Source organism: Rissa tridactyla, chromosome 2 (assembly GCF_028500815.1).
Source record: "Rissa tridactyla isolate bRisTri1 chromosome 2, bRisTri1.patW.cur.20221130, whole genome shotgun sequence".
Taxonomy (NCBI): domain Eukaryota; kingdom Metazoa; phylum Chordata; class Aves; order Charadriiformes; family Laridae; genus Rissa; species Rissa tridactyla.
The window spans coordinates 160,821,431-160,846,364 of NC_071467.1; the positions used below are offsets into that span (position 1 = coordinate 160,821,431).

Consider the following 24,934-nt stretch of genomic DNA (forward strand, 5'->3'; position numbering starts at 1 on the left):
CTTGAAACTTAGCTAAAGCTATAGTAACAGAGTGATTAAAGTTCCTGTCCCATGATCTCCAAACATGAAGCTAACAGTAAAGGGTTTTGAAAATCAGGTGCATTTAAGAATTGGGACTTGCTGTATTTGAAGTTTTCAATTTTTCTCATATTTCCCTGTTTCATTTTTACTACAGTTGCTTTAGGAAAAAAATAATTTCCTTATTAGACAATGTGTCTGTGTGACATTTCAGTCTCTTGAAATGTATGGTATAGCAGCTTTTCTTATAACTAAAGCTACGCCACTAACAAATCAAAATTTACTGAAATAGTTCTTCTATAATGTCCTTGGAAATTAAATTGAAAGACTTCTCCGAAGGCAAAATACCTTTTCTAAACAAGTTCCAGTCAGTACAAAGCACAGTAATGTGCTAGAGAAGCCTCGGGAAAGGACAAAATATTTTTATGAAAGTTCTTACAAAGGAGTTAGTTACTTACTCTGTGCATAAACCTGCACTGAGTTTTAAATCAAGGTATTCAAGGTCTGTGTTTAATTAAGATAACTAATTCAAAGCACTTTAAATTTAAAAGTGTTTGCAGAAAATAGTATCACTAATTTAGTTCAAATGGGTTTATAGAGTAGGTAAGTGGCTAGGTAAGGTTATAGACTTTCTGTGATACTGATTTGAAAGATTTAAAAGTTTAAGTTGCATTTGCTGAAATGTTCTCGAGTGTATCATTGCGAGTATCTAGGCAAAATGATCTTGAATTAATTTTTCAGTAGTTTTAGTAGTGGCCTCTTGCTAACATAGGATTTTTCTTTCAGTTATTCCTTTAGATTTATGCCGTCTACAGACTTGGAAATATAACAAAAATAACCCTCCAGTATAACGATAGGCAGGAGTACAAATCAGTATACTCTCTAATCAGCAAGACAAATAAATAGAAAGCTAATGTATACCACACACTTAAAAAACATTCATTGACATTTAATGATATTTCCCTCCAGGTAGTTTCTTGTTTCATATGGGCTGGGTGTTATCTAGTATTTTCTCCCTATTATAGCTATGCCTATTATGCATATCTGTTTTATCTATTTTTTTCCTTTCTAATCTTTCTTTAAATACTGTAGCCACTGTGAAGAAAAAAAAAAAGTATAATTCTTTATTGTCTCATGCCTACCCAGAAATAGAAATCAGCATCTGAGGTGGAAAATGATCTGGGCAGGCCAGTTAATTGAAAACACTACAAAATCCGTGAACACTGAAAAATCATGATGAACACCTCTTCCCAAACTTATGTCTTCATTCTGCTGCTTTTACTGAGGATGAGTGGAAAATTCCTTAGGAGTTACCGTGGGTACTCATTGCTATTAGCAATAGCTAGTGCTTTTCAGCACTATTTTAAGAACTGTCACTTAAGCAGCAGGTGCCTATCTGCCTGCTGGTGGTGGCTGGATCGGTGAGGGGACACTACAGAGTTTGGGTCTGAAACTGTTGAGTGGCATAGAGGAAAATGGTGTTTAGTCAGAGGGAGTGAAATAGCATTATATTTCATGATATTGTTTCTATTTCTGTGGACTTAACAAAGTACTGTGATACATGTAGAGCTGTGAATCTCCTGCAATGGAAGCGGAGGCTCTGACCGATCTGTGCAAACATCTCCAGATGTAGTATCCTCCATCAAACACAACAGAAGTCAGTGGACTTGTATGAAGCATTAATGGTTTGAAGTGGCATTGAATGCAAAGAAAACGGTAGCTTCTCTTAGAAATGGATAACACTGCTCTCTCTTGGACAATAGGATTTTATTTGCACAGTGGTATTAACTCTGTTCCCAAGATACCTTGTGAGGGGATGGTTTATCTTTCTTGCTGGGAACACTTTGTGTCTAGAAGGACATAAACCACAGCTGAGCATCTTTTTTTTCTTTCTCGTTTTTTTTTTTTTGTGTGTGAATAGTGTGATTTTGAGACAGCGGTGGTAACTGGGGATGTGTGCTTGCAGACTGTTTGCAGGGATCATGAAGAGCTTTGTAGGCCATCCACCTGATCCTCATTTTGCTGTCCTTTCAGGGCTAAGGTAGATATGGAACGGTTCAGAAGAGCCAGTGGCTGCCAGGTGTATAGCTTGGAATTAATGCTGTCACAAAATGGGGAGACATTTCAAGTTTCCAATTTTTCTGAAGCCTGCATTTGAGAAAGAGACCTATCTGAACGCTTGCAGCCAGAAGTGGGTGATACTTAGCTCGTGTTCTTGTCATTGAAAAGCACCTGCAAAAGAGGGTCTCCTTCCTTTAAAGGTCTTGTAGGAGGGAAGATCAAAAATAGCTACTTACTTTTAAAAACTTGCACAGGTTTGTAGTGCAGTTGTGCCACCAGAAAAAATGTTAAACCCTATTTATAAAAAATAGTTGTACTACTACAGTTATATTTGTGTAGTTGGAATGGTTATATCCCCTTTGTGTGCATACAATTGTAACAGCAGAAAGTTGCATTATACTTCTGGTAAGGAAGGTACGTTGATATAGGGTATCAAGGAGCTAACTAATTATTTCAGACTTTTGTTTTCTAATGAAATGCTGGGAATAGATAGGAACTAACAATATTTAATTTAGAATTTATGTATAAGAAAAAGATGATAATTTACTAAGTCCCATTGAAACAACAATAGAAATGGTCAGAGATTTTATTAATTGATTTTAAAATTACACACATCAGAGTATCTTGAATATCTTTTTTCAAAGGGAAGTGAATGATGAAATCATACGTTAAGTGTACCAATCACCTTCAATACTGTTTTGTTATTTGTTTATTGTCTAATTAAATCATATCATACTTAAAATTAGCCTACTTGCTTCATCAGTAGTTCTGCTAGTCTCTGCTATAGCTCCTTCAGATATTTCAAATATTGCTGTGATAAAATCTTAGTTTCTAACATCAGTAACATGAACATAGGAAAAACAAAATAAAACATAAAATTGCTCTTATATTTCAAATGACAGAAGTGAGTATCTGTCACTGCAGCCCAGCATCTTCATGAGAACATCTCATTTTACAGTGTACTGTAAAACAACAGATTACATAGTAAGGATCTTCCTTGGCTAATAAAAGTAGTAGACCTTCGGCAGGTTGATCAGTGTAACTAGGAAGACTATTTTGCTATTTTAAGTTCTAGTCAAGTTTTTGACTTAAGTTTTATGTATTACTGAATGTCTTCATTGTGAGACATATAATCCAAGCCTCCTTGCTGCTTCAGAAATTCTGGGCCCTTTTTTATTAGGGAAAGGGTAAAAGTTTAGTTTGTTGCAGGCTGGCATGCATTTTGTAGAAGTAGTATGCTGATGTGTCCAAACTGCTGAAGTGGCTGATTTCAGCAGAGGCTTTTGGCAGGTGCTTGCAATGTTGCTGCCATTCTCTTTGCTGAAACTGTTCAACGTGCTTGAACTTCCCAGTTGACTGGGAGCGGATAGTTCACTTGCTCCTTCTAATTCCATGGGTTGCAGTATGCCGTTTCCCTTTGAAATCAGTCTCTGATTGTCAAAACTGCATGGTCTGTTCTTGCAGTGGGAATGATCCCAGGGAACTCCGTGACAAGGGGCTTGCACCAGGCGGTGAATTCCCAGGTGGGTACGCCATGGGGAGTTGTCTTGTATGTTGCCACTGTTGGTCATCTCCAGTCTGACCTTTCTGACAGGAACACATTCGGTAAATGACTTTGATCTTCTAACTTTTTTATTAATTAAAACAGCATTGACCATTGATTCTGGGAGAACAGATTCCTGTTCACCTACAAAAAAAAAATGCATATACTCATATTACAACAGTGGCAAAAATTAAGGGTGTAAATTCTGTTGTGCAAACTCAACTGAAGAGCTTTAACAGATGAGTTTATGTGTACTCTTTCTAACTGTGGCTGAGAGGAGTGCAAGTTCTTTTGATGCCAGGTTATGGAGTAGAAATATTTCATGCTTGATTTTGCAGTTTTGAGGACATAAATGGTACCCTAGGGTTAGTCAAATGAAAATGGAGGTTTATCAAGTCAATATTGATCTAACCAGTACTCTAAGACTCATTAACAACACAGACTAAAAATTGACTTTCAGTAATAAATTGCTTGTAAGCAAAAATTTGTAAGGTGAGCAGGGACTTTGTCTGTGCCTTGGTAGGTGCTGTGATTTGAAAGACAAAAATGTTCTGTTTGATACTGTTTGAAGTTCATATTCACAACCTAAAAACACTGTGACTGCTTCTAGATGAAACAAATTGTGAATATCTTTCTTCTTCTTCTTAATGAGGGATCATTTATATTTAAGTATTTTTAATAGGGCTTTTATTTTAATATTTTACTGCAATTTTACTATTGTGGTCAGTATAAATGGTGTAAAGTAAATAGCTTAGCACACAAGTGTTGCCTGAATGATCCCTTAGAAGAAAAATCTGCTTGCTCCCTGAATGGTAGCTGCAACAGTGGGAGAGAATCTGGTCAGTATGAAAGTTACTGTTAGAAATGTGTAAGAGATTAGGGGTAGAAATGCTAATGCTACTTTAATTACACATAGCAGCTGTTGACATTGCAAGTACTAATGAAATATACTTCAGTTAGTATAAATATAGTTTAAAGTAGGAGTTGCGCAGAATGCTGACCTTATTTACAGGGTTGAGTTATAGGAACTGTGTCTCTTGCAGTATGAGTTATGAAGCATACTGAAGTGAGAAAAGTAGACATAGAAGAGTGCTGATTATATTCTGAAACTGAGTATCTCAATAGCTACTTTAAAAGAATTGTAACCCTGAATTTGAAATGAAGCTAGTTTGAATGGGATGCTGCATTTAAAAAGACCCAACAGCACAACCCCCCTTTATAACTGTCTTTCATACCATTGTTACAAGGAGATATTTGAAGATGTCAGACCCAGCTGATTTACTGGCAGTAAATGAACCTGTACAACAGGGCTTTGGCTAAGGAGGGGCTTTCACTGCTGTCTTTGGCTGCCGCTGCTGAAGCAACACCACCAGCATAATATCACTGAATTTTTTCTGCTCCCTGGGTTGGCCGTGTAGGGTTGATCTGATAAGAGCGGCTTTGCATCACAGTTCTGGGAGGGAGAACCATGTCAGCCCACGTCTTCCACTCTCCTGCAGTGTTACCAGGAGAAAGGAGCCTAAAACACACGCAGAGCTTAGAGATATATATGTGTTTGTGCATATGTCTATACAGTGAACTATCCTAACAGAATTTGCTAGGGTGAAACCATTCATAGAGATAAGAACACACAGTTCTCTGTCATGGAACAGTGAGAATCAAACTTATGAAATAGGAAAAGGAAATAAAGCCGAGCTTGGGTGGCTACAAAAAGTCCACTTGCAAAATAGAGTCCTGTGTGTTCTGCAGAACAGCACAACACAGCATCAAGTAGCAAAAATTAGGTCTCGTTCTCCATATGTGAGAGAAAATACAAGTGAAAGACTTAAGAGACCGAGGTGATGCAGCTTTGCATGTTCTTGTGGATGTAACTGCACTCTTGGCTGAACTGCCATGGATAGACAACATCAGGTTTTATCTTGAACTTTATGAAGATGGTCATCAGAAGAATTATGATCTGGCTTGAGTTGATTAGAGAGTTCAAAGTAAGGTATCTTGTCCAATTTTAACAATCTGGACTGGTTTTGAGTTCAGGTTTGATTTGATTCCTTGGTTCCAGGTGCAGCACGCGAAATTGAGCAATCACCTCTGATAGAAATGTGAGAGTCCTCAACCACTATGTGTTGAATTGTGACAATGTGACACATTCATCACTCTCTAAACTTGTAAAGAAAGCTTTAATTAGACAGATCTTTGGTCTTTTTCTTTTAATCTTTTTTTTTTTAATTGTGCATAATAGCCTTGTTGCAGGGTTGTTTACCATTTGGCCTTTTTCATATGCTGTCATCATAATAGATACTTTTAAGGTACTGGAGTGACAAAAGTTAATCTTATTTCAAGTTAGCTTGTGAAATTCTTGGAAGAGATTTCTGCAGTCAGAGCCCCAGTGTTTATTCTGTTGTGACTGCATACGCTGAATGCTCCCATTTAATTCCTAAAGTAAATACTGTTTTTCAGCTTCTTAGCCAATAAATAATGAATACACTCTGAATTATCCCCTAGCTGGTGACTTTCAAATCTTGTCATGCTCTTTGCTCTCAGATAATCAGGAACAGGCAGAAGCAAGAATGTGGCTGTGTGTATTGGGAAGGAACAGAAGAAAGTTGTTTTCAGGTGACTTCTCAGTTACTAACCCACCAGTTAAAAATCTAGAAAAGTTAGAGAATCTTAAGTTCTGTTTAAAGGTCCACAATTTCATGACTCTGGCAAAGCCGCAGTGACATACAAAACTAGAAGTCCTCAAGGAAACTTGGAGTTACCATTCCAACCGTGGTGCAATAAACCTGAAATGCTCAAAACCCCTGTGGTATCATGGACTGTCAACTGGTCTGTCAGGCAGGAATAATTTAGGGTTTTACTGGTTCGAACAAAGACATTTGGCAGGGATTTTTAAGGCCATGAGGGACCGACGGTGCTTCCCTTCCATGAGGTTTGAATCTCATGAGGTTTTTGTGCCTGGCCTCTGAGGTTTGTGTGTATGTCTGGGGTGGTGGTGGTGCTGTCATTGTCCCCTTCCCAGCCCAGCCATAATCTTACCCTCTAGGTAAGGAAACCATTTGCTGCTAGTACAAAATATTGATTCTTATGTGGACTGCCTTTTGGTACTACCTGGAATTTCTGCATAGTTTAAGCTTGTAAATTAAGGAGTGTAGGGCAGCAGGCTATCCCGATATGGCAGCGTTCATTTCTGCTTGACATGCTCTTGGACACTGATGCATATAACAGGTTCAAAGTGCCGAGCTACGTAAGCTTTCCCAGCTTCCAAACCACAGGAGTGTATAAGATCAACTTTCAGGACACTGAGAACTCAATAACAAAAAAACCCCAAACTTCAGCTGCTTGTAACAGTAACATTAATCCTTGTTTAAAGATAGAAGTTCAGTGCAGTAGGTTATGTGGTTTTGTGAATGTTTTAGATTATGTGTATGTATATGAAAATATTTCTATGTGACCTTCCAGCCCTTTTAAAACTGTGCAGAAACTGTGCAGTCCTACTTTCTTATGTCTTTTCTTTAATCTTCAAATGGTGTCCTTCCAAAAATCTGCTCTCATTACATTCGTTATATCTGAAGCTTCATTTGAATTTAATCTGAATACAGAGTTCTGCTTCCATTCTTTAACTGACTTACGTTTTTGCTATAGCTGATTAGATGGGCTGTTTTGTCTTCAAGTCAGTTGCCTTTTCATACCTGATAAAAAAAGCTTGTATATATATCTATATCTATCTTTTTCTTCCTCACAGAGATGTAGATTCTTTTAACATAAGAATTTCTAGACATTTGTATGAAACAATATTGAAGTGAATCTGTTGTATAGTTCATAATTATGTGTTTTTTCAATTGTTTCGATGTTATAATCTGACACAGCCAAAATCTAGAACTGCTGAAAAATGAAGTGTAAAGAAGGAATTGTTGAGCTAAATACTAATATGAGAGGTGAATGAAGCACGTTTTTCAGAACACAGCTTCATCTATTGACTCAGTATTCTCAAAATCACTTTAGCTTGGAAAGTAAATGAAAATATATCATTGTAATATTGTAAGCAGTAGTCTAACTAAAATATTTGAAAGTTTCTTATATAAAATCTGCCTGACATAGCAGGTAGATGAGTGATACATATTGTTACTTGTTTTTCTATTTATGTACTTTTCAAGCAATATGCAGTGAAAACACTTTTGAAATAAGACCTTTTGTTCAAAGCTTGTGTCTTAGTTACCCACTGTGACTCTCAATATAAGTTATTTTTTAACAAAAGCTCAACTGGTGGTAGTCACTTAATATTTGCTATTGCTTCCTGTAGTCTTGTGGGACGCATTTCTTTACACAGATAAAGAAGGGAAAAATAGACAGAAGACACGAAATTGCATGTTCTGATGGAAGCATTCAAGAGAGCAAAAATGTTACAGAGTACATTGCACAAATATACTGATGACAGACAAAAAGTACCTGGCTCCTCTAAGAGTTGCCGTTTATGTTTATAATTTTACTTTACTGACACAAAACCTGTAAAACCTTATCTCAAATACGTTCATCTGTTTCAAATTCATGTTAGTGTTTCACTGCTGTGAAGCTAATTGATAGGAACATAAAACCACCTTTCAGTGAAACAAATAAAAACCCAAATGACAGAAAAGGAATTAACTTTGTACCTCTCTTGAAGCTGAGCATAAAAAAAACAAAGCTAGGAGTTATTCAAGATTTAAAGCACAAGTCTTTACATTTGCATTGTGTCCTATAAATATAAGCATACCTGTTTTAAATACAATAATGTGCGATTGCAGTTTTTGCTTCTGTTTTATATGGTCATACTGCTCCTCAAGTACGCTTACATCCATCTTGGTTGGTGGCTTATCGCGATCTGAAGCCTGTTGCTCTGAGGTATGAGTCACTGAAAAAATACCAGTCATGTATTTGTAAGCCTTCACCATCTGTTCCAACAAGGAAGAAAAAGTCATGCAGAAGCAGGACATTTCCTTCATTGTGTTGGTAAAAAAGCAAATCAAGTATGAAGCACCTGAAATCTTCCTAAATGAAGAGGTAACTTTTTTCTAAGTATTGTAACTTCTTTCAGAAGTTGCGTGGTCTACTCTGAAGTTGTGGATTTCAGTCAGCCTGTTTTCCTGTGGTGCATCTGGAGCTACTGCATACAGAGTTCATGATTATAACTGGATAGTTGGATTTAATGTTGACTTAAGGTTGTGAGCATACAAAGCTTTGCCAAAAAAAACAGTGAAATACAAAACCTCATTGAACACAGTCAGGTGCGCAAAGGGCTGGCTAATACTGGTTTATGTAGTGATGTTAATTCTTAAAGGGATGCTGTCATGGTGACCTCCCCCGGACAGTAGTTCCACCAGGAAAATCTTTCTTCAGGTTTCCTTCCATGTATTTTGCGTCTTTTCCCCTCCACTCTTGCTTCATTAACTCTCCTGTGCTCATTGCTCCCTTTTAAGAATGTGTTAAAAGTATTCAGGCCTGGGTGCAGAGTCAAAACAGTATGTGCCAACGGCACTTGGAATTGAGAGACTGGAGATGGGAGTGCCTTACTCCGACTCATTCAGTTCTTATGCCTTTCTGTAAAATAAAATAAACTATAGAAGCAATAATTTCCTTACCATGAGCTGAACAAACTCTTCAAATGCATGGTAAGCCACATTTTAAAACTTACCATGCATGTTATAGCATTATCTAATAAGGAGGCAAAAAATTTAAAAATACATGACTTTTGATCACATGAAATAAGGTACAAGGCTATGAACTGCAGGTTTCTGCCCCTGAAATAGTTCCATCTGATAGTGTTGCAAGGGCCCAAGAGAGTGGTATGTGAAAAAAACAATGCAGTTAAACAGTAGTTTTAATGTAATTGTGCATTTGCTAGGTTCCTTGCAGTGAAAAACATTGCATAAAAACTGTGTGAAAGGGCAGTGTGTGGAAAGAATGCTGGTGTGCTGTATTTTTCCAGTTACTGCTAGAAATTATGCGACAATTTACATCATAAATGATTTACTGAATCAGGCTCAAATCCTGCAGATCTTGGGAATCCCTTTGGAAGCTGTTTGTACGCAGGTGACAAGACTCTAGTTGTGCAGTGCACAGAGTTCTGGTAAGGCTCAGCAGGCTCATGTGTAAGTCTGCTGTAATTTGCTTTCATTAATAAGCTCTTTTGCCTTCCCCATATGCTTGTGTCTTGCAAATCATGTTGCCTACCTCAACTGCAGTCTTTTTCTGCCTTAGCCACAGAAAGAACAGTAAACACAACACTTTGTCAGATACTTGATACTCTTCAAGCTAGCTCTTGACCCTGGAAAAAGCACATGTCATGTTAAGGATGTTCTGATGCATCATGGCTTTGGCAGATCTGCTTTGATATTCTGCCTTCAGTACCGACAAACACCTAGTGCTCTGTAGAAAGTACCTCGATTGCCTTGTTTGTTCAGTGTTCTGAGTTGTTGGCACATGGAGTCCTCCTTTGGACCTTCAGGCAGTTGGTTTATACATTGGGGCAGGAGATTTAATTAACCTCATTACAGTTTGAGCTGGCATTCAATACAAACATTATTAATGGTCATAAAAGTTACCCAACCTTTTTAAAATTCCAGTCACACTATTTGACTCTCTGACCTCCTGTGAAAGTGACTTCTGCAACCTGACTGTGTGTTGCAGAAAGAATTACCAGGATAGCATCCTTGAACACGAAATGTAGGCTCTGTCTTAAAAGATGTGCACTTCACTTCTCATTAGAAGAGCATTTAAAGTGTATTGAGTTTGTATCTGGTCAGAAATTATGATTATTATTAATCATTTGTACTGTACCATTCCCTCAGGATCATGGAAAAGCCATCATACTTAGTTACTCAAATGGATTATACAAGGCAGTCTCTTCCCAAACAGTTGCACGGGTAAGGAGCAAAACCAGAAGCAGGGAAAAGAATCCAGATGCCCAGTGAAATGAAGTGAAGGGGTCCAGGTGGTACAGCAGATCGCTGGAATCAGGAACGGGATTAGCTTTTGTTTTGCCAAGCCAATCCCGTATACATTGCAGTTTGTTTTCTTTTCAGGGAAAGCTTGTGAACAGTGCATTTTAAATCAGTCTCAAGGGGTGTGTATATATGTGTTTGTGTCTATATATGTGTTTGTGTGTCTATGCTTTGCTATCAAGGCGTGCATGTAGCACACCCCCACCCTCACCCACCTGTGTGTGTTTGTGAAAATTTGCAACCAGGATATGATTCACAAAATGAGCTGCAGGTCTAATCTACATGATATCACAAAGCATATAGGGTTAATTGTGGTTTTGGTGTGTAGTGAGCTGATGTAACTAATCCTTGTTATGCCGCTGACATAAATTTGGATTACCCGTGGGTTCTGTTCTTATACCATAGTGGAACAGCTTCCTTTGTACCCCTAGCCTGTTTAGGTATTACTAATAAAACAAAATATTAATTTTCATATTGTCATACATACACACAAAATTTTGACTTCTATTTAAATCAGTCAATCGTTCAGTCTTCTTTAAATTGACTTACTTGGATCAGCAGACCACTGTATACTTTTAAAACCCACAGCAGGTGGCACTATTGGAGTGGTCTGACTATCTTTGCCTTAGTCCTAAAGTGTTAGAGGCCCCCATTTGGCTTGTAGCTTGCTGAGGAATATAAGCAGTCAAGCCATTTCCTAGCACTGGTACATATATTTCCTAACACTTGTGTAGGTTCTGAAAATTTATTGCCATGATTAGGTTTGTGTAAAAACTTGTCTAATTGAACAAACTCCTGTCAAAAACATCATCCATGAGTGATTTTTGTTTGATTACCCACTGGAGTATGAAGTGCCATATTTCCCTTAAGTCTGTTCTTCTATCACACAATGGAAGCAATTTTTCATTTCCTTGAGGCAAAAAAAAAATGAGAATACTTCATAATCCAAAAGCAGTGGCTTTTATAACTTGAAGTAGATGTTTACTGCCCTTGACCTTGGTTGCAAAATCTCATTTAAAAAGATGCAACTAATTTTATCTCATACTAATTAATTTGTGAGTAGTAAATTAGTTTTTTGTTAAAAAATTGTTTGGAGGACCTTCTAGGAATAATTGTTGATTTAAAGATAATTAAAAGTGCTCATAATGGTTAACAGACTGAAGGCACTTTGTGTAACACTGGATTTTACTGCGCACCTGGGACCAGAGGTATACATGATTATTCATGTTATTCATGTGCAGAATTATAGACATGTCCAACACTGCTCACTGCCAAAGACGGAATACAAATATCCATAGATTTTAACTGGCACTGAGAAGGAAAATAAAAGTTACTGTGATAATCCTCTTTCTCTAGCTTTCTATAGTGTGGGGTTTTTTTAAAATTTAATTTAAATGCAGTCTTGAAGTATTAGAAAGTTAACATTTTATTGTTAGAAAATGTAATAACAAGAAGAGAAGTAGAAACAGGGTGGCAGCTATTATTTGGGTTCCGGGCACTATTAGTAGAATCAATAGTAATAGTTTACTATTTAATGAGATTTTTGATAAGAGCACGTATATTTCTATTTGAAAGCCCAACCTTAAAGCATGCCACAGCTTTGGTTGGGATTGGGATTGGTTAAGTAGTTAGAGCACAGGACTTTCTGATGATGCAAGATTATTTTTTGAGCTCTCTGCATGTCCATGTTAGTGAGATGAAGGAGCCTACGATGCAAGTTTTCAGTATGGTCTCGAGATATTTCTCCTGATGTGACCTTTCATGTGCTTTCAGACATAAAGGGTTCAAGTGTGTCAAAGGGAGGGTGGCCCAGCTGTCCTTCAAGTCCCTCTGAAGGTTTGGTGAGCTTGGGTTGTAGGTATTCCACCTTTACACTTCCTTCATAGTATTCTGTTTTCCCCTTTTTTTCTTTGGGATATTTACATAAATATAATTCGGTAGTGTGTGTCTATGTAGGTATATGTCAATGTATCTGTGTATCAAAAATGAATCAGGAATGTTATTTTTTTAGCTGGTCTGAGAAGGGTGATTGGTTAGTACAGACTGTAAAAGTTAGCACTGAGGATTTCACACCAGTCATCCTGTGCTTCACCTTTAATACTCGTGTATCTGGCTTTGCATGTGTTGAGAACTTGGTGCTATGCAGTTCCCTTTGCAGAACCACATTCTGTTTTTTATTTTGGGGATGGTAAATGTAGTCACACTGAAATCACTGGATTCATCTGAATCAACTTGAATTGTGCTGGTTGTGAGGAGTTAAATGCAGCAGATGTTTTGTATAGGTCTTTTGTGCCTGGCATAACCATGTTGGTGTTGAGGATTAAGTAACCTTCCTTTGGAGTGTTACTTGCTGTGGAAAATAAACTAAAATGCTGAAATTTGCTCTGTTAGAGGGCCACTCACTCTGTTGCTTGTCTGCATTACTACTCCCTCTGTGTAAACAATCAGCATCCAATACTTAGGGTCGGGAGTTGTTCATTTTGTAGTTGTGCTGTTCTTGCCGACTGAGAACTTCTGAGATTTCCTTTTAGAAGTGACAGTGTGCAGAGGCAAGTCTAAGAAGAAACTGAAGTCATTTAGCAGTTAGAGATTTTAAACAAATGAACCCTGACATCCTCCTTTACCATTTCCCTTGCTTCCTTCTTAGTTATAGTGTTTCTTAAATTAGGGTGACAAACAAGAGGGTTAGATTTACTCAATTTTGACCTCTTAAAACTGTTGATGAGAAGAGGGTGAGAGGGAATTGAGTGGCCTTCATGGATAGTCCCATTCAGAGAATTTTGGAAATTTATTGATGCTTCCTTGAGACTACAGATGCCTTGAATTCCAGTTACTGATAACCAGAGTTCACGTTTCTGGTACTGCTACCTAAATATCTTTTCTACACCATCTGCTTCTCAGAGTGTTTCCTTTCCGTAGCACTATGATGGCTACAGCTCTGGGCGGTGATAGCAGCCTGTGTTCATTTGTTCTCCCAACAGACAAAATACACATGTAGGAACTTTGGGAGAATTTCAAGCAGGGTCTTAAATGAATTGGATAAGCTATATAAATTTTTTGCCTTGATTTTTCCACCTGTAAACTACATGATTTTGATTCATTCTTGATTGCAAAATGATTTTTGATCTTGGCAGGATGGTGCTGAAAAGTGCAAGGCTTGGCCCTCATTAGTTTCCACTTCAGGCATTGTTTGAGTAGGAATGAGTTTATCTTTGATTGTTTTTAATCAATAAAATGTACTTATCTGTAAGTGGAGTTTGATAAGAATCAAGTACAGCATGAAAGAACTGGTTAATCTGTTGTTAATGAAAAGTTTTATCTGGATGACAACATCTTGCTTCTGAGATGTTTGCTTTTGAGCATCAGGACAGAAACCACTTTGGTGTTCATCTTCAAGGAAATCTGCCGGGTGTGTAAGTTAACTTTAATAAGCCTTGCAAATGACTCCAGTTAAGATAGTCCTCCAAAGAGGATGGTTAAGTACTATTACTATTGTGAGAATGAATATGGACTTGAAATCTGTGCAGGGGAGGAAAGTATCCTAAAAATAATTTGCTATTCAGAAACATTCTTCGCTTCACTTCCATGCAGCGCTCTCATGAGGAATTTGTACTGCGCTTCATAATCACTAGTAGCCTAATTGAGTCAATGAAATTACATCTGTAAAACTAGAGTATGAAAAACCAGATACAATTCCACAGTGCCTGATTCAGTGCCCACTGAAGTCAACACATGTTCTGCTGAATTCAGTAGAGGTGAAATTGGAGGATTTTATGTAGGTGATTAAATAAAAGCTGCAAATTGACCAATACTATGAAACTGACAATATAATTGAGCTTGTGTAGTTGAGCCATCATTTAAATTCCTTTCTTGTACCCATTGTTCGCGTGCATGTATATGCTTTTATACGGAATCCTGCGCCAGTTCTTCATGAGGTCTCTGTAAAGGGCCTTAAGTGGTTAATGCAGTACCACACCCGGGATTTTGAATATGCACATGTCAAGAATTAAATCAACCAATAAATTTGCGGAGTAATTATTATACCTAAATAAACTGTGTCTTCAGTCTGCATCTAACAACTGTGGTCTGGGCTTCCTCTTGTGGAACTCACGCACAGGGCTTTTGCTGGATCTTTATACATACTTTCATCCATTCACAGTGCAGCCAGTAAAATTACAGTGGAGAACAGCCACCTCGATCCATTGCTTTCAAACATCAAGTAGTTTTATTTTTACAGAGTGAATAATGAGACTCCACACAGCATTTGGAGGTATGAACAAACACAATGGTTACCACAAAATCATGTGCAAAAATAACTTCAACAGATAAATGCATATTTAGGGAAAGGAAAAATAAATTGGTGTTATAATGCCATCTTAATAAAATGAACAACAACTTCATCTTTTAATTGATGGTACTGTGGTATTTTATATTATCCATACTTGGTTAAACATTGCTGGCGATTTTGTGATAACGGAGTACCTCCAATGCTAAGTAGAAAGGGAATGACCTTTAGAGCATTGTCATTGTTCAGATACCTTTTCAGCAGGTAGGACTAGTGCTCGAGCTGAGATTTTTTTTGTTTATTTTATTTTAGCTAATGTGTTATTGTTGTGTTACTTGGAGCTTAACATTGTAAACATCTCCCACCTAATTAGCAGCATTGCATGTGACTGTTGGGTTACTTGGCCAATAGGTTGGCACTTATCTGACCCAGTTCACTATGTTTAACGTTTCTGAGGCTAATTAAAAACCCACAAGATTTCTTGTTAGGAAAAGGATAATTGTGCCAGCAGGCCAGCAGTGCTAGGTCTAATACAGGCTGCCGCAGTGGTATTGTATGTGCGTAACTGATGTCTGTGACCCTCTGCAGTGACTCTTACCTGTCCCATTGCTTCTGCCATGCCAACCTATGCTCACGTACAAAGGTGAAACATCTGTTTGGGGCTTAGAAATATTTGGCTACCGTGCTACTCAAAATAACTAGTTAGATGCCCAAAATCTACTGCTGGAAGCAAAAGGATTGGTAGCTTTGTAGTTGCCCGTGGCCTTCTACTCACCTGTGAGTACTGCCACGTCTCATTAAATTGTGCAGCCAGTATAAATCAGGATAGCTGGACTGCTGTCAATACAGTAATCCTAATTTATATCAAAGGTCTGGTCTATCTGTTCTCTAGCTTGTTGGCACGTCTAAGGTGATGTGATGATAATGAAGCATGGTAGTTAGGCTGTCACTGGTTTTGAAGGAGTTCACCTGTGTAAAGCTGAAGAAGGCAGTTAAATCTAAGTTTATATCAGGGTGCAACTGAGATCAGAGGCAGATTTTGATACTCAATGGGAGAATAAAAAGTGAAAAATCTCAGTATGTAGGAATACAGAATACAGTTAAAATAATTTATGTTTTGCAGTTAATTGAAATGAATGTGCAGTTGAAGTGAACTTGATAGCGGGGGAAGAAAAAAACGCATTAATTGTCATACTAGTTATAACTTATCAAAACAGCCAAGGGCCTAGCAGAGCATGGAAGTATTGCTTCTCCATCAGGTCAGAAACTAGTTAATAGGAAAAGGGGAATAAACTCGCTTTTCCCTTTACCCTGCTCTGTGTGTCTTGAGTGATTAATCTGTGCTCTGCCTCAAGCTGTTAATCTGCAGTGGTGACATTTCAATTATAAACGGCATTTTGTCCATCCCCTCTGGAAATTCTGGATTTGTCAGTGCTAAAGCATCACTAGTACGTGACAGCAGCTTCCCTGATAACTGCACAGCTAAACCTTGTTTGCTTTCAAGAAACAATTTTGGAGGTTATGGTAGTATCTACCAGCATAAACTTTAATGGAGAAAAACCAGCAGCAATGCATATTTTTGATATACAAAACAATTAAATTTGAGAGAACACTGCCTTGATGGAAGGATGGGCAACACAGTGACTGGGTGAGGCTATGATTCTCCCAAACTTCCCTATTTTCTCTAGAAAAACATGAAGAGTGAAAGCAGCAACATTAACATGGCCATTCTGTCCTTGACTGGATTCTCCTAAGCTATTGTTTTGTACCCTTGTTCCTAATTTAAGGAGATCCGATAACAAGAGGCTGGTTATTCCAGCCTCAACTTTTCTGTGCTACTTAAGGCAAGGCATTTCTTGCTATTTAGGGTTATTCTTCTGCTCTGATTGCTGAAGAATATAATTGATTCTTACATCCTCATAAGAATGCTTTATTTATTTATAAACTGTAGTTTCCTTTCTACTAACCAATACCCCCTTTTAAAAAAAAAATTAAAATCCACTAATGTCTCTTTTTCCAAAGTAATGTATTATTCTTATGGCTTTCTTCAGAACTGACTTCAGTTTCTCTTCACTTTTGCAAGTAGTTATATTTTGAAAATTGCAGCATTTCAAGCTTCACCCTCCGTATCTGTTACTTTTTTATAGGGAATATGCAGCACATGAAAGGGCAGAGCAAACCTCTCCTCCCTGGCTCACCAGTCACATTCTGAATTAATGGCAAAGCAGCCTCTGTGGGTTATTTGATCCTTTGTTGTCTGGTAAGAGTTACACTAAAGAACAGTTCTTGGTAATGTTTTAAAAACTTTATTTCCTTTCACAGCCTCTTCTTGGTTAAGTGAAGTGAGACCTTTGTTCAGGACAGCTCCATCCAGCATGAGCTCCTTTGGGACAGGGAAATTCCACCACTACCTGGTGGCCATCTGTTTTAAAGAAGACAAACTACAAACTGGGTGACAATTCTACATACCTTTATTTTTAAAAGGACTGGTTCTTCCACTTACTTCATTGGGTTGTTTCCTGATTGCAAACTATTCAGATGAACTTGCAGGATTAGACTCTAAAATGCAGGCCAACACCACTATGCATTTGAAGAGATTGTAAATATTTTTCAGGCAACTTTAATTTAAACTCTGTCTTATTTAAAGATTTTGTGATCACATTTCTAATACAGGTACTCTCGGTACAGAATATTCAAAGGTGATATGATAGAATACAATTGGTATGAAAGTCAGTACATTAGAATGTTTGCCTTGTAGGTCGAGAGTCTTCAGGATTTATGTTTTAAAGGTTTTTCTTTGTAATAGTAACTAGAAATCTTAAAAGTATACCCATGGGAGTTAGGGCTTTGAGAAATCACTGGGAATATAGCAAAATGTATTTGAAATGTACAGTATATGACAAAATTTAGGAATATTTTATAGTTTAAAGGGCATGTCAAATTAAGTATTTGTACTGTTAAACCAGTTTAAGATCCTGGGCATGCAAAACCTATTTGACTTCATTAAGGCTCTGCTGAGATACCGCCTTGATTGCAGAAGGAAAGCGTATTTTAGATGAGCCTTCTTTTGATTAAGCAATTCCACTTTGCTTGTCACATGCTATGGCAGGTAATGCAAAATCGTAGAGCTTCCCCAAACCCTCCCAATTAAAAAAAAAAAAAAGCAAACCACAAAACAAAACTTCAGCCAGAGTAACAATCCTGCATATTTTTCTTTTTTTTGTGGAATACCGTGTGTTTGTGCAAAATCCTGCTTTTTTTGTGTGTGTTTGTGCAAAGCTAGGATGCGATACCACAACAGGGCTGCTACATATTAATGGCATATTTAAAATCTGGTGAATTTCTTTGTACTGGAAGTTTGAAGTGTTTGAAGTTGCCTTTTTTTTTTTTTTTTTTTTTTTGGTTTTGCTTCTGTTAACCGGGCGGTGCGTTAATTACCACATAATTACTGGTGTTTAAGAGCAACCCCCCTTTTCCCTCCCCTACACCTCTCCCCCCCTTCCATCACAGGGAAGGGACGAGGTGCTTAGTCCCATCTCCCGTTAATTAACGAGCCCCAGCACTCATTAACTCCGCTGCCGTCGGCCTGGGGGAGGGCGGGCTTGCAACACACACCCCCCCCCCCACCCCCCCACCCCCCCCGCCGGCCGTGGGCTAAGGGCGGGCTCCGCCGCGCCATGGCCGCTCCCTGCTACTTGGGCTGGGATTTCAGCACTCAGCAGGTACCGGAGCCCCTTCCCGACCCTCCTCTCCCCTCCTTCGGTCGCCGGGGGCTGCCCCCCCCGGGTCCCCCGGCCCCGCTGCCCTTCCCCCCTGTGGCGGCTGCGAGAAGGGCAGCGGGGCCGGGGGACCCGGGGGGGGCAGCCCCCGGCGCTTGCCCCGCTCTGGGCTCGTTTGTGCACCCGGTGGCTCCCCCCAGCCGGGCCTCGGGGGTGTTCCACTCGCGCAGACGGGGGAACAGGCCTTCCTTCCTCTCCGTCAGCTTTTCTCGCCTCTTTTCCTCCACCCAGCGACCGTTTTGTTTTGCAGGGTTTCCTCCTTTACAGTAAGCGGGATGCTGGGCTTGCGTTCCGGCGTCCTCGCCAGCGGCCTGCCGACAGCTGGGGCAAAACAATTCGTGGAATCGTTGAACGGTTTGGGTTGGAAGGGACCTTAAAAGATCGTCTTCTTCCAACCCCCCTGTCGTGGGCAGGGACACCTCCCGGCGCTTGATGTGTTCGGAGGCTTTTGTGGGCCATGGGCACTGCGTGTGCCCGGCTCTTCGCATGCTTCCTTCCCTTTGCCCGCATAAGTGCATCCTTCGTCTCTTTCTATTTGTCCCACCTCCCCCTTGTCCCATCTCGTGTCTGAAGCAGTCTCCACTCTCGTCCCGTCCCATCTCGTGTCTGAAGCAGTCTCCCCCCTCGTCCCGTCCCATCTCTTCTCCAAAGCCATCTCCCCCCTTGTCCTGTGCCATCTCTTGTCTGAAGCCGTCTCCCCCCTGGTCCTGTCTCTCCCCTTGTCCCATCCCATCTCGTCTTAAGCTGTCCTTCCCTTTGTCCCGTCTCTTGTCTGAAGCTGTCCTTCCCTTTGTCCCATCTCCCCCTTGTCCTGTCTCTTGTCTGAAGCTGTTTCCTCCCTTGTCCCGTCTTCCCCCAACATGTCGTGCTTCCCCATCCTGCTAGGGATGAGCTTAATCCTAGAAAAAGGAGCGCTATGGCCTTTCCCTACGTGCAGGCTGCAGGGAGACACGTCTGCCAGCAGGATACGGCAGGCCGGGAGCTGGGGTTTGCACCTGAATCCAGTTTTTCCAGTGTCCTTGTGTGAATCAAGATTAGTAGGATTATGAACCTGGATGCTCAGATTGCTTAAAATTTTGATTTGTCAGCACAATTGGGTGTTACTACACTGCAAATAGAAACTCTGCCCAAGTTGTGCATAGGCCTGAGTATGTTCGAAATAGGCATATGAGCATAAATCACTTTATTACGGCTGTGCTGAAGTTTGGGAGCTTGAAAAGACGCATCCAGGTTAAGTTGACAAAGTGTTTTTTAAGGGGGCATGCTGCAAGCAGAAAGCCAATTAAGCTGCGGTGGGTCAGGGCCATTTTTAAGCTAGCACAGGCCATCAGAGTGGTAATGAGTTGTGCCAGTGCATAAATAATGGCCCTACGTTAGTATGGCTAAAATGGGGATGGCCTTGTTTTTTGGTCTCTTTCTTTAGCAGCAGTTTGCACTTTCTCCCTTGTTGAAATATGTGCAGAATGTGAGCTACCTTCTCACTTTTCTTCTAGGCTGTTAGTGTTTTTCTTCTGTACTACGTGAACTTGAGTGAAGCTAGAGAAGGAAAGGTTGTGGTACTCTTCTAGTTTGTGCTTAAGAGAAAGTTCAGCTTAAAGGAGTTGCCTGTTTGTGATGTTGCTTTCTGTGTGCCGCAGAAGCTCATAATACACTTGTGTAATGCCCTCTGAGCTTTGCCAGACTGGTAGAGTTTGATTTACTGAGCGTTTGGGGAGCAGAGAAGGTCCTCAAGGTATCTGAAGGGACTGTTAAGTTCCTTGGTAAGATGGGGCAAAAAAAAAAAAAAAAAAGGGGGGGGGGGAAGCACATCTGGCATCTTTAATCTAAGATACTATATTTTTTGGAGAAATTGGAAAAACTGGTTACCATAATGCAAGCTACGAACCTGGGAACTTGTTTGCTGTGCTTTAGCATATGCCCGCATCTTGATCTTGTGCTATTAAGGAGAGAGAAAATGGGGGGGGGGGGGGAGGGGCGGGTGGAAATGCAAGCAAACAAATATACATGTTGCTGAATAGATGACATGCTGGAAATTCACATAATAACTTGTTTCATGTAAAATCGTTCCTATGCTTTCAGCGAGTTATATGGATTGGGGTGATCTTCTTTCTCATTTAATTTATGAGAATCGAATTATTATAAATGAGCTATCAGTGCTATTTAATTATTGTTAGTTTTTGTTAACATCCTGTTTTATATCTTCTAGCTGAAAGTCATCGCTATTGATGAACAGCTGAGAGTCATTTATGAGGATAATGTTCATTTTGATAAAGACCTTCCAGAATTTAAGTAAGGCTTTTTGTATTTTACTTGGATAATATAATTTAGAACTTTGGAGATCGGGGGGGGGGGGGGGGTGGGCTCTTGCCCTATTTGGTCTCATTGATATGCGTGGAGGCATGGAAAAAGTTCATGCCATGTTCACTTTTCATATTTGGCAAGGGTAGTATATGCCTTTGCCTTCCTTGGTTTGTAAATGTGGCAAGGACTCCCAACAGGAAATAAATTAGAAAAATCTACCCTAAAGTGTTATGTATAAACAAACCAATTTTTTACTCTTTTGGGACTTCAGACTTGTGGACATGACTGTTTCGTTTTGGGACACAGAAGTAAGAGCTGCCCTTTGCATCAGGGTGGAATGCTATGGTAACAGCAAGTAAATTGCATGAAGGGAACTTCTAAAAGGCATTTGGAGACAAAACTGAGTGGTTCCAAATCTCATAACAGGATGTAGGAAGCCAGTATTTGTTTACTTCAGTTAGTAGACTAGAATTTACAAATGTCATCCTCCATGGTCACAAGTTTCAATGAAATACATTTATTTACTTGATGGTTAACAGCAAAAATTGAATTTCATCTTCCAGATGCAAGCCACTAATGGTGACAGTTAGGAAACTTAGAAATAACTATGAATTACGTGGAGCCAATGAGCAGTATCAGCATTGGAGTCTATCAGAGATCTTACTTTCAGGATCAGAGCCTTTCCTTGCAAATTATTTACTTTGCAATTGGGTCAGACATCTCTTATGTCAGCTCCTAGGAGCTGGCTTTTACTTTTCAGGTTTCAAACACTGATAGTATCCTTGCTTTTAAGCAAAGAGAGTTTGCAGTGCTTTTATGTTATTAATAAACTTCAAGAACTTTGCTTAGCGGGGAAAAAATTGCTGAATTTACCAAGAGAAAATACTGTTTTTCTGTAGGACACAAGGTGGAGTCTATATTCACAGTGACAGACTGACAGTCACTTCTCCCGTGCTAATGTGGGTCAAGGTATGAACAAGCTTTATATAGTTCGACTTCTGCCTTGCTGTTATTGAAATGGAAATGTATTCCAGACGATAGTGAAACTCATCATTCAAGTCAACATAATCCTTTTGCTTGTATTCCGTTTCTTTTAAGTGTTATTCTGTGTCTTTGGTATGCAAATATTAATGTTATCAACAAACATAGTGGGAATTGCTAATATTTTGAGGTTTTTTGTTTGTTTTTTTTTCGCTCTCCACCATTATAGCATCGTATGTGTGATTAATCCTTTCCTGACTTTGCCTCCTTTGAAAAAAGACTATTCCTTTTTTCCTCATCTTCTTTTTTCATATGCAAAAGGGGCAGGTGTTGCTTTGCCTGGTTTAAATCTGTGTTTTTGTAGCATCCAGGTTACTTGTGCTATTTTTTTTTTTTTTAAATAAGCTTTGCTAACCAATTGATGTCTCAAATGGGAAGTGGTTAAAGAGCAATTTATTCAGTGATTCCCAGACACTTTCGTGTTTATTTTGAAATACAACATTCTTTTCTATTTTAAAAGAGGGCCTCCCTTGCTTCTGTGCAGATTCTGCAACACTTGCTCTTACATGGTACTATGTAAATTTGTCTTAGTAGTGTGATTTGAATAGTTAAGGTATTTGAAAGGTCACAAAACCCCCAGCTGTGATCCACAGCAGTTGACAAAGGTTTGGTAAATTTGCTTGCAGTTGGTCTTTTGAATTGTGATGAACAGGAACAGTTGTAATTATTAAATTAATAATATGATGATATATGATGTTTCTTGGGAAATTTTGAAGTCTTGCAGTGGTCCATTTGTCAAGATAGTCTGGGAAATGCTGATCTGAATGAGAATATGTAAAGATTAATTAAGTTTTGGTTTTAAACTTAAGGAAAATGTGGCAAGAACAAAATTAACCTAGGTGCTTAAAGTGCTGAAATTCACTTGAATTAGCCTTATTATACCGACTCTGAGTTTTCAGCTGACACTGAGGTCAATGGTATTGAGGATACCTAACATCTTGTAGGATGGGGTGCAGGGTGTACCCCAATAAGATTTCATAGATTTCCAACAGTAAGAACAGACAGAGATAGTCCTGCTTTCTGTCTGGCACTCTTAAAAGTGGCTTTGTAATGAATTGGAATTATTTAACTCTTGCCTCTTATTTAGGTTTCAAAGAATGAATCTTTGTGATTCAGCTTGTTTAAAGATCTTTTATTTTCCCCTGTGTGATTCAACTTTTCTTTTATGGACTCTTACTTAATAAATTAATTTATGCAGCTTCTTGAGAAGTCCATAGTTATTAGCTAATTTTTCATTATCTGCCAATGAACTCTTATCGGTGATGACATGAATTTACTGTTTAATTCCAGAGATTGTGAGTATGCATAATTTGATAGCTCGTTACAGTCATTCCTGATTCTGTTTGTTCTTGCAGGCTCTGGATATGATTTTAGAAAAGATGAAGTCTTCAGGCTTTAGCTTCTCTCACGTCAGAGCTTTGTCCGGTGCTGGCCAGGTTAGTTTATAAAGAAAAAAAATCAGTCTTACTATATTTCTTCAATAGAGCATAAGGCATAGTGATAAATTTCATTTAAATAATTGTATTTACAGACCATAATGACATCGAGTAAGACCAAAACTTCCATGTAAGCATCCATTCCTCAGGGGAACTTAAAACCTGAAGCACGCAAAGCAGTCACTAGTAGGTAGTGGGAGTGGTGGATAATGTTTACAGTGCAGTTGCTTATATCGGTATAGTGTATAACTGTTTGGTTTCCTGTTGTTTAAATTCTTTGTATGTACAGATTCTGAAATGACTGGGATCACTTTGAATTTCAGCGTATCCAGGCGCTTGTGGAAAAGGGGTATTAAAAATAGTGAGGAGCACAGTTTGCTAAAGGCAGAGGAACATCCTGTTGAGCACAGGTTTTGTTGGTTAGGATAGAGATTTGCCCAAGAACAACAGAAACCAAATTTTGATAGTCTTTGATGCAGAAATGACAAAGATGCTGCCATGATTTAGCCTGTAGTGCATAATGCCTTTTTTTCTGAGACTTATAAATCCCATCCTGGCATTTAGTCAGTTAGCCAGCCTCCTAGTACTCTGGTGAAACAAAGAAGTCTTTTATAACTTTCACAGATGATGTTCAGGGTGAGGACAGCACCAAAGCTATAGTTAATTCAGATGCGTGAGGTTTAGGTTATTCATCTTGATATATCTGGGACTAATTAATCAAAACTCTTACTTTGATCTCCATGTTTCATTGACTTCAGTTGAAAGTCTGAGCAAAGTGTCTGAAAATCATAGCTGGTATCAAGGCTCTGTTATGAATTCTGCAGTGGAACAGAAGTTAGGGACTGCCAGGTAACCCCAGTTTACTCAACTGAAGAAAGGAAGTGCATTTCCAGATTACTGGTATTCCCTTTATTTTACCTGTCCTCCAGCAAGTTGGGGGTATCAGCTTGGTGCTATATTCAGATTCTTTCGGGTAGAACAGATTTAATTTACTTGTCCCCTTCAAACTCACATTCTCTCCCTTTTCTCTTTGAAGAGCCTTGTCTTTATGCTGCAGATCACTGTGGAGGTGCGCTGATGTGCCAGTGTTTGTCTCAAAGAAGGGACAAACTTGGTTTCAATTGTCTGCAGAAATGGTAGAGGGATGCGAAATACAATCTGGGTGACAGGGTGGTCGAGTACTCTGTGCCCAGGGGGTTCTGTGCACATTTGGTGTCATCAGAACTGTCAGTGGGTCCCTGGGTGGTGCTTTGCAGTTTGCATAGGGTGCCCTACAGGTGTGTAACTAGAGATGCCTGCCTTGAGATGCTGCCTGAGAGATGGAGCTTAAATAACCTTCTCAATATTATGCTGTCTGTTAGTGGTGACTGGGGCAGGCATGTAACTGAAGAATCTGGGGGCTGTGCTGAACTAGCACAGAACTAACAGTCTTGACAGTGGAGCCCTGGCTACAGCTCAAAGAGTCCTCGAAGTGGCTAACACAATGGATTAGC

General features: G+C 39.2%; 2 protein-coding genes across 5 annotated transcripts in view; one reads left to right on the forward strand and one right to left on the reverse strand.

Moving 5' to 3' along the window:
- Window positions 1–2,661: 2,661 nt before the first annotated feature.
- Window positions 2,662–8,766, reverse strand: C2H9orf152 (chromosome 2 C9orf152 homolog). 2 transcript variants are annotated; one of them, XM_054191742.1, is made up of 3 exons: window positions 8,637–8,766; window positions 8,373–8,510; window positions 2,662–3,766 (listed from the first exon to the last, which is right to left on the reverse strand). In XM_054191742.1, the coding sequence occupies exons 2-3, from the start codon at window positions 8,455–8,457 to the stop codon at window positions 3,195–3,197; spliced, it is 657 nt and encodes a 218-aa protein (XP_054047717.1). In that variant the 5' UTR covers window positions 8,458–8,510; window positions 8,637–8,766; the 3' UTR covers window positions 2,662–3,194. The 2 variants fall into 2 exon arrangements, with proteins under 2 accessions (XP_054047717.1, XP_054047716.1); XM_054191741.1 differs by having other exon boundaries at window positions 8,373–8,738.
- Window positions 8,767–18,542: 9,776 nt separating this feature from the next.
- XYLB (xylulokinase) overlaps window positions 18,543–24,934 on the forward strand; it is an 84,002-nt gene continuing 77,610 nt past the window's right edge. For 2 of the 3 annotated variants that reach the window (XM_054192282.1, XM_054192283.1), the window contains exons 1-4: window positions 18,543–18,606; window positions 20,870–20,952; window positions 21,864–21,933; window positions 23,361–23,441. In XM_054192282.1, the coding sequence (XP_054048257.1) occupies window positions 18,562–18,606; window positions 20,870–20,952; window positions 21,864–21,933; window positions 23,361–23,441 (279 nt within the window). In that variant the 5' untranslated portion in view covers window positions 18,543–18,561. Of the gene's footprint in view, window positions 18,607–20,314; window positions 20,424–20,869; window positions 20,953–21,863; window positions 21,934–23,360; window positions 23,442–24,934 lie in introns of those variants that run through there. The other variant, XM_054192284.1, reaches the window with a different exon arrangement.

Bases quoted from the DNA above. Each gene is read 5' to 3' on its own strand.
- C2H9orf152 (XM_054191741.1), bottom strand. From the start codon at position 8,601: ATGAAGGAAATGTCCTGCTTCTGCATGACTTTTTCTTCCTTGTTGGAA. The intron at 3,767-8,372 runs GTATGCTTATAT...TTTTTTTTGTAG, and splicing joins CATTATTGTATTTAAAACAG to GTGAACAGGAATCTGTTCTC.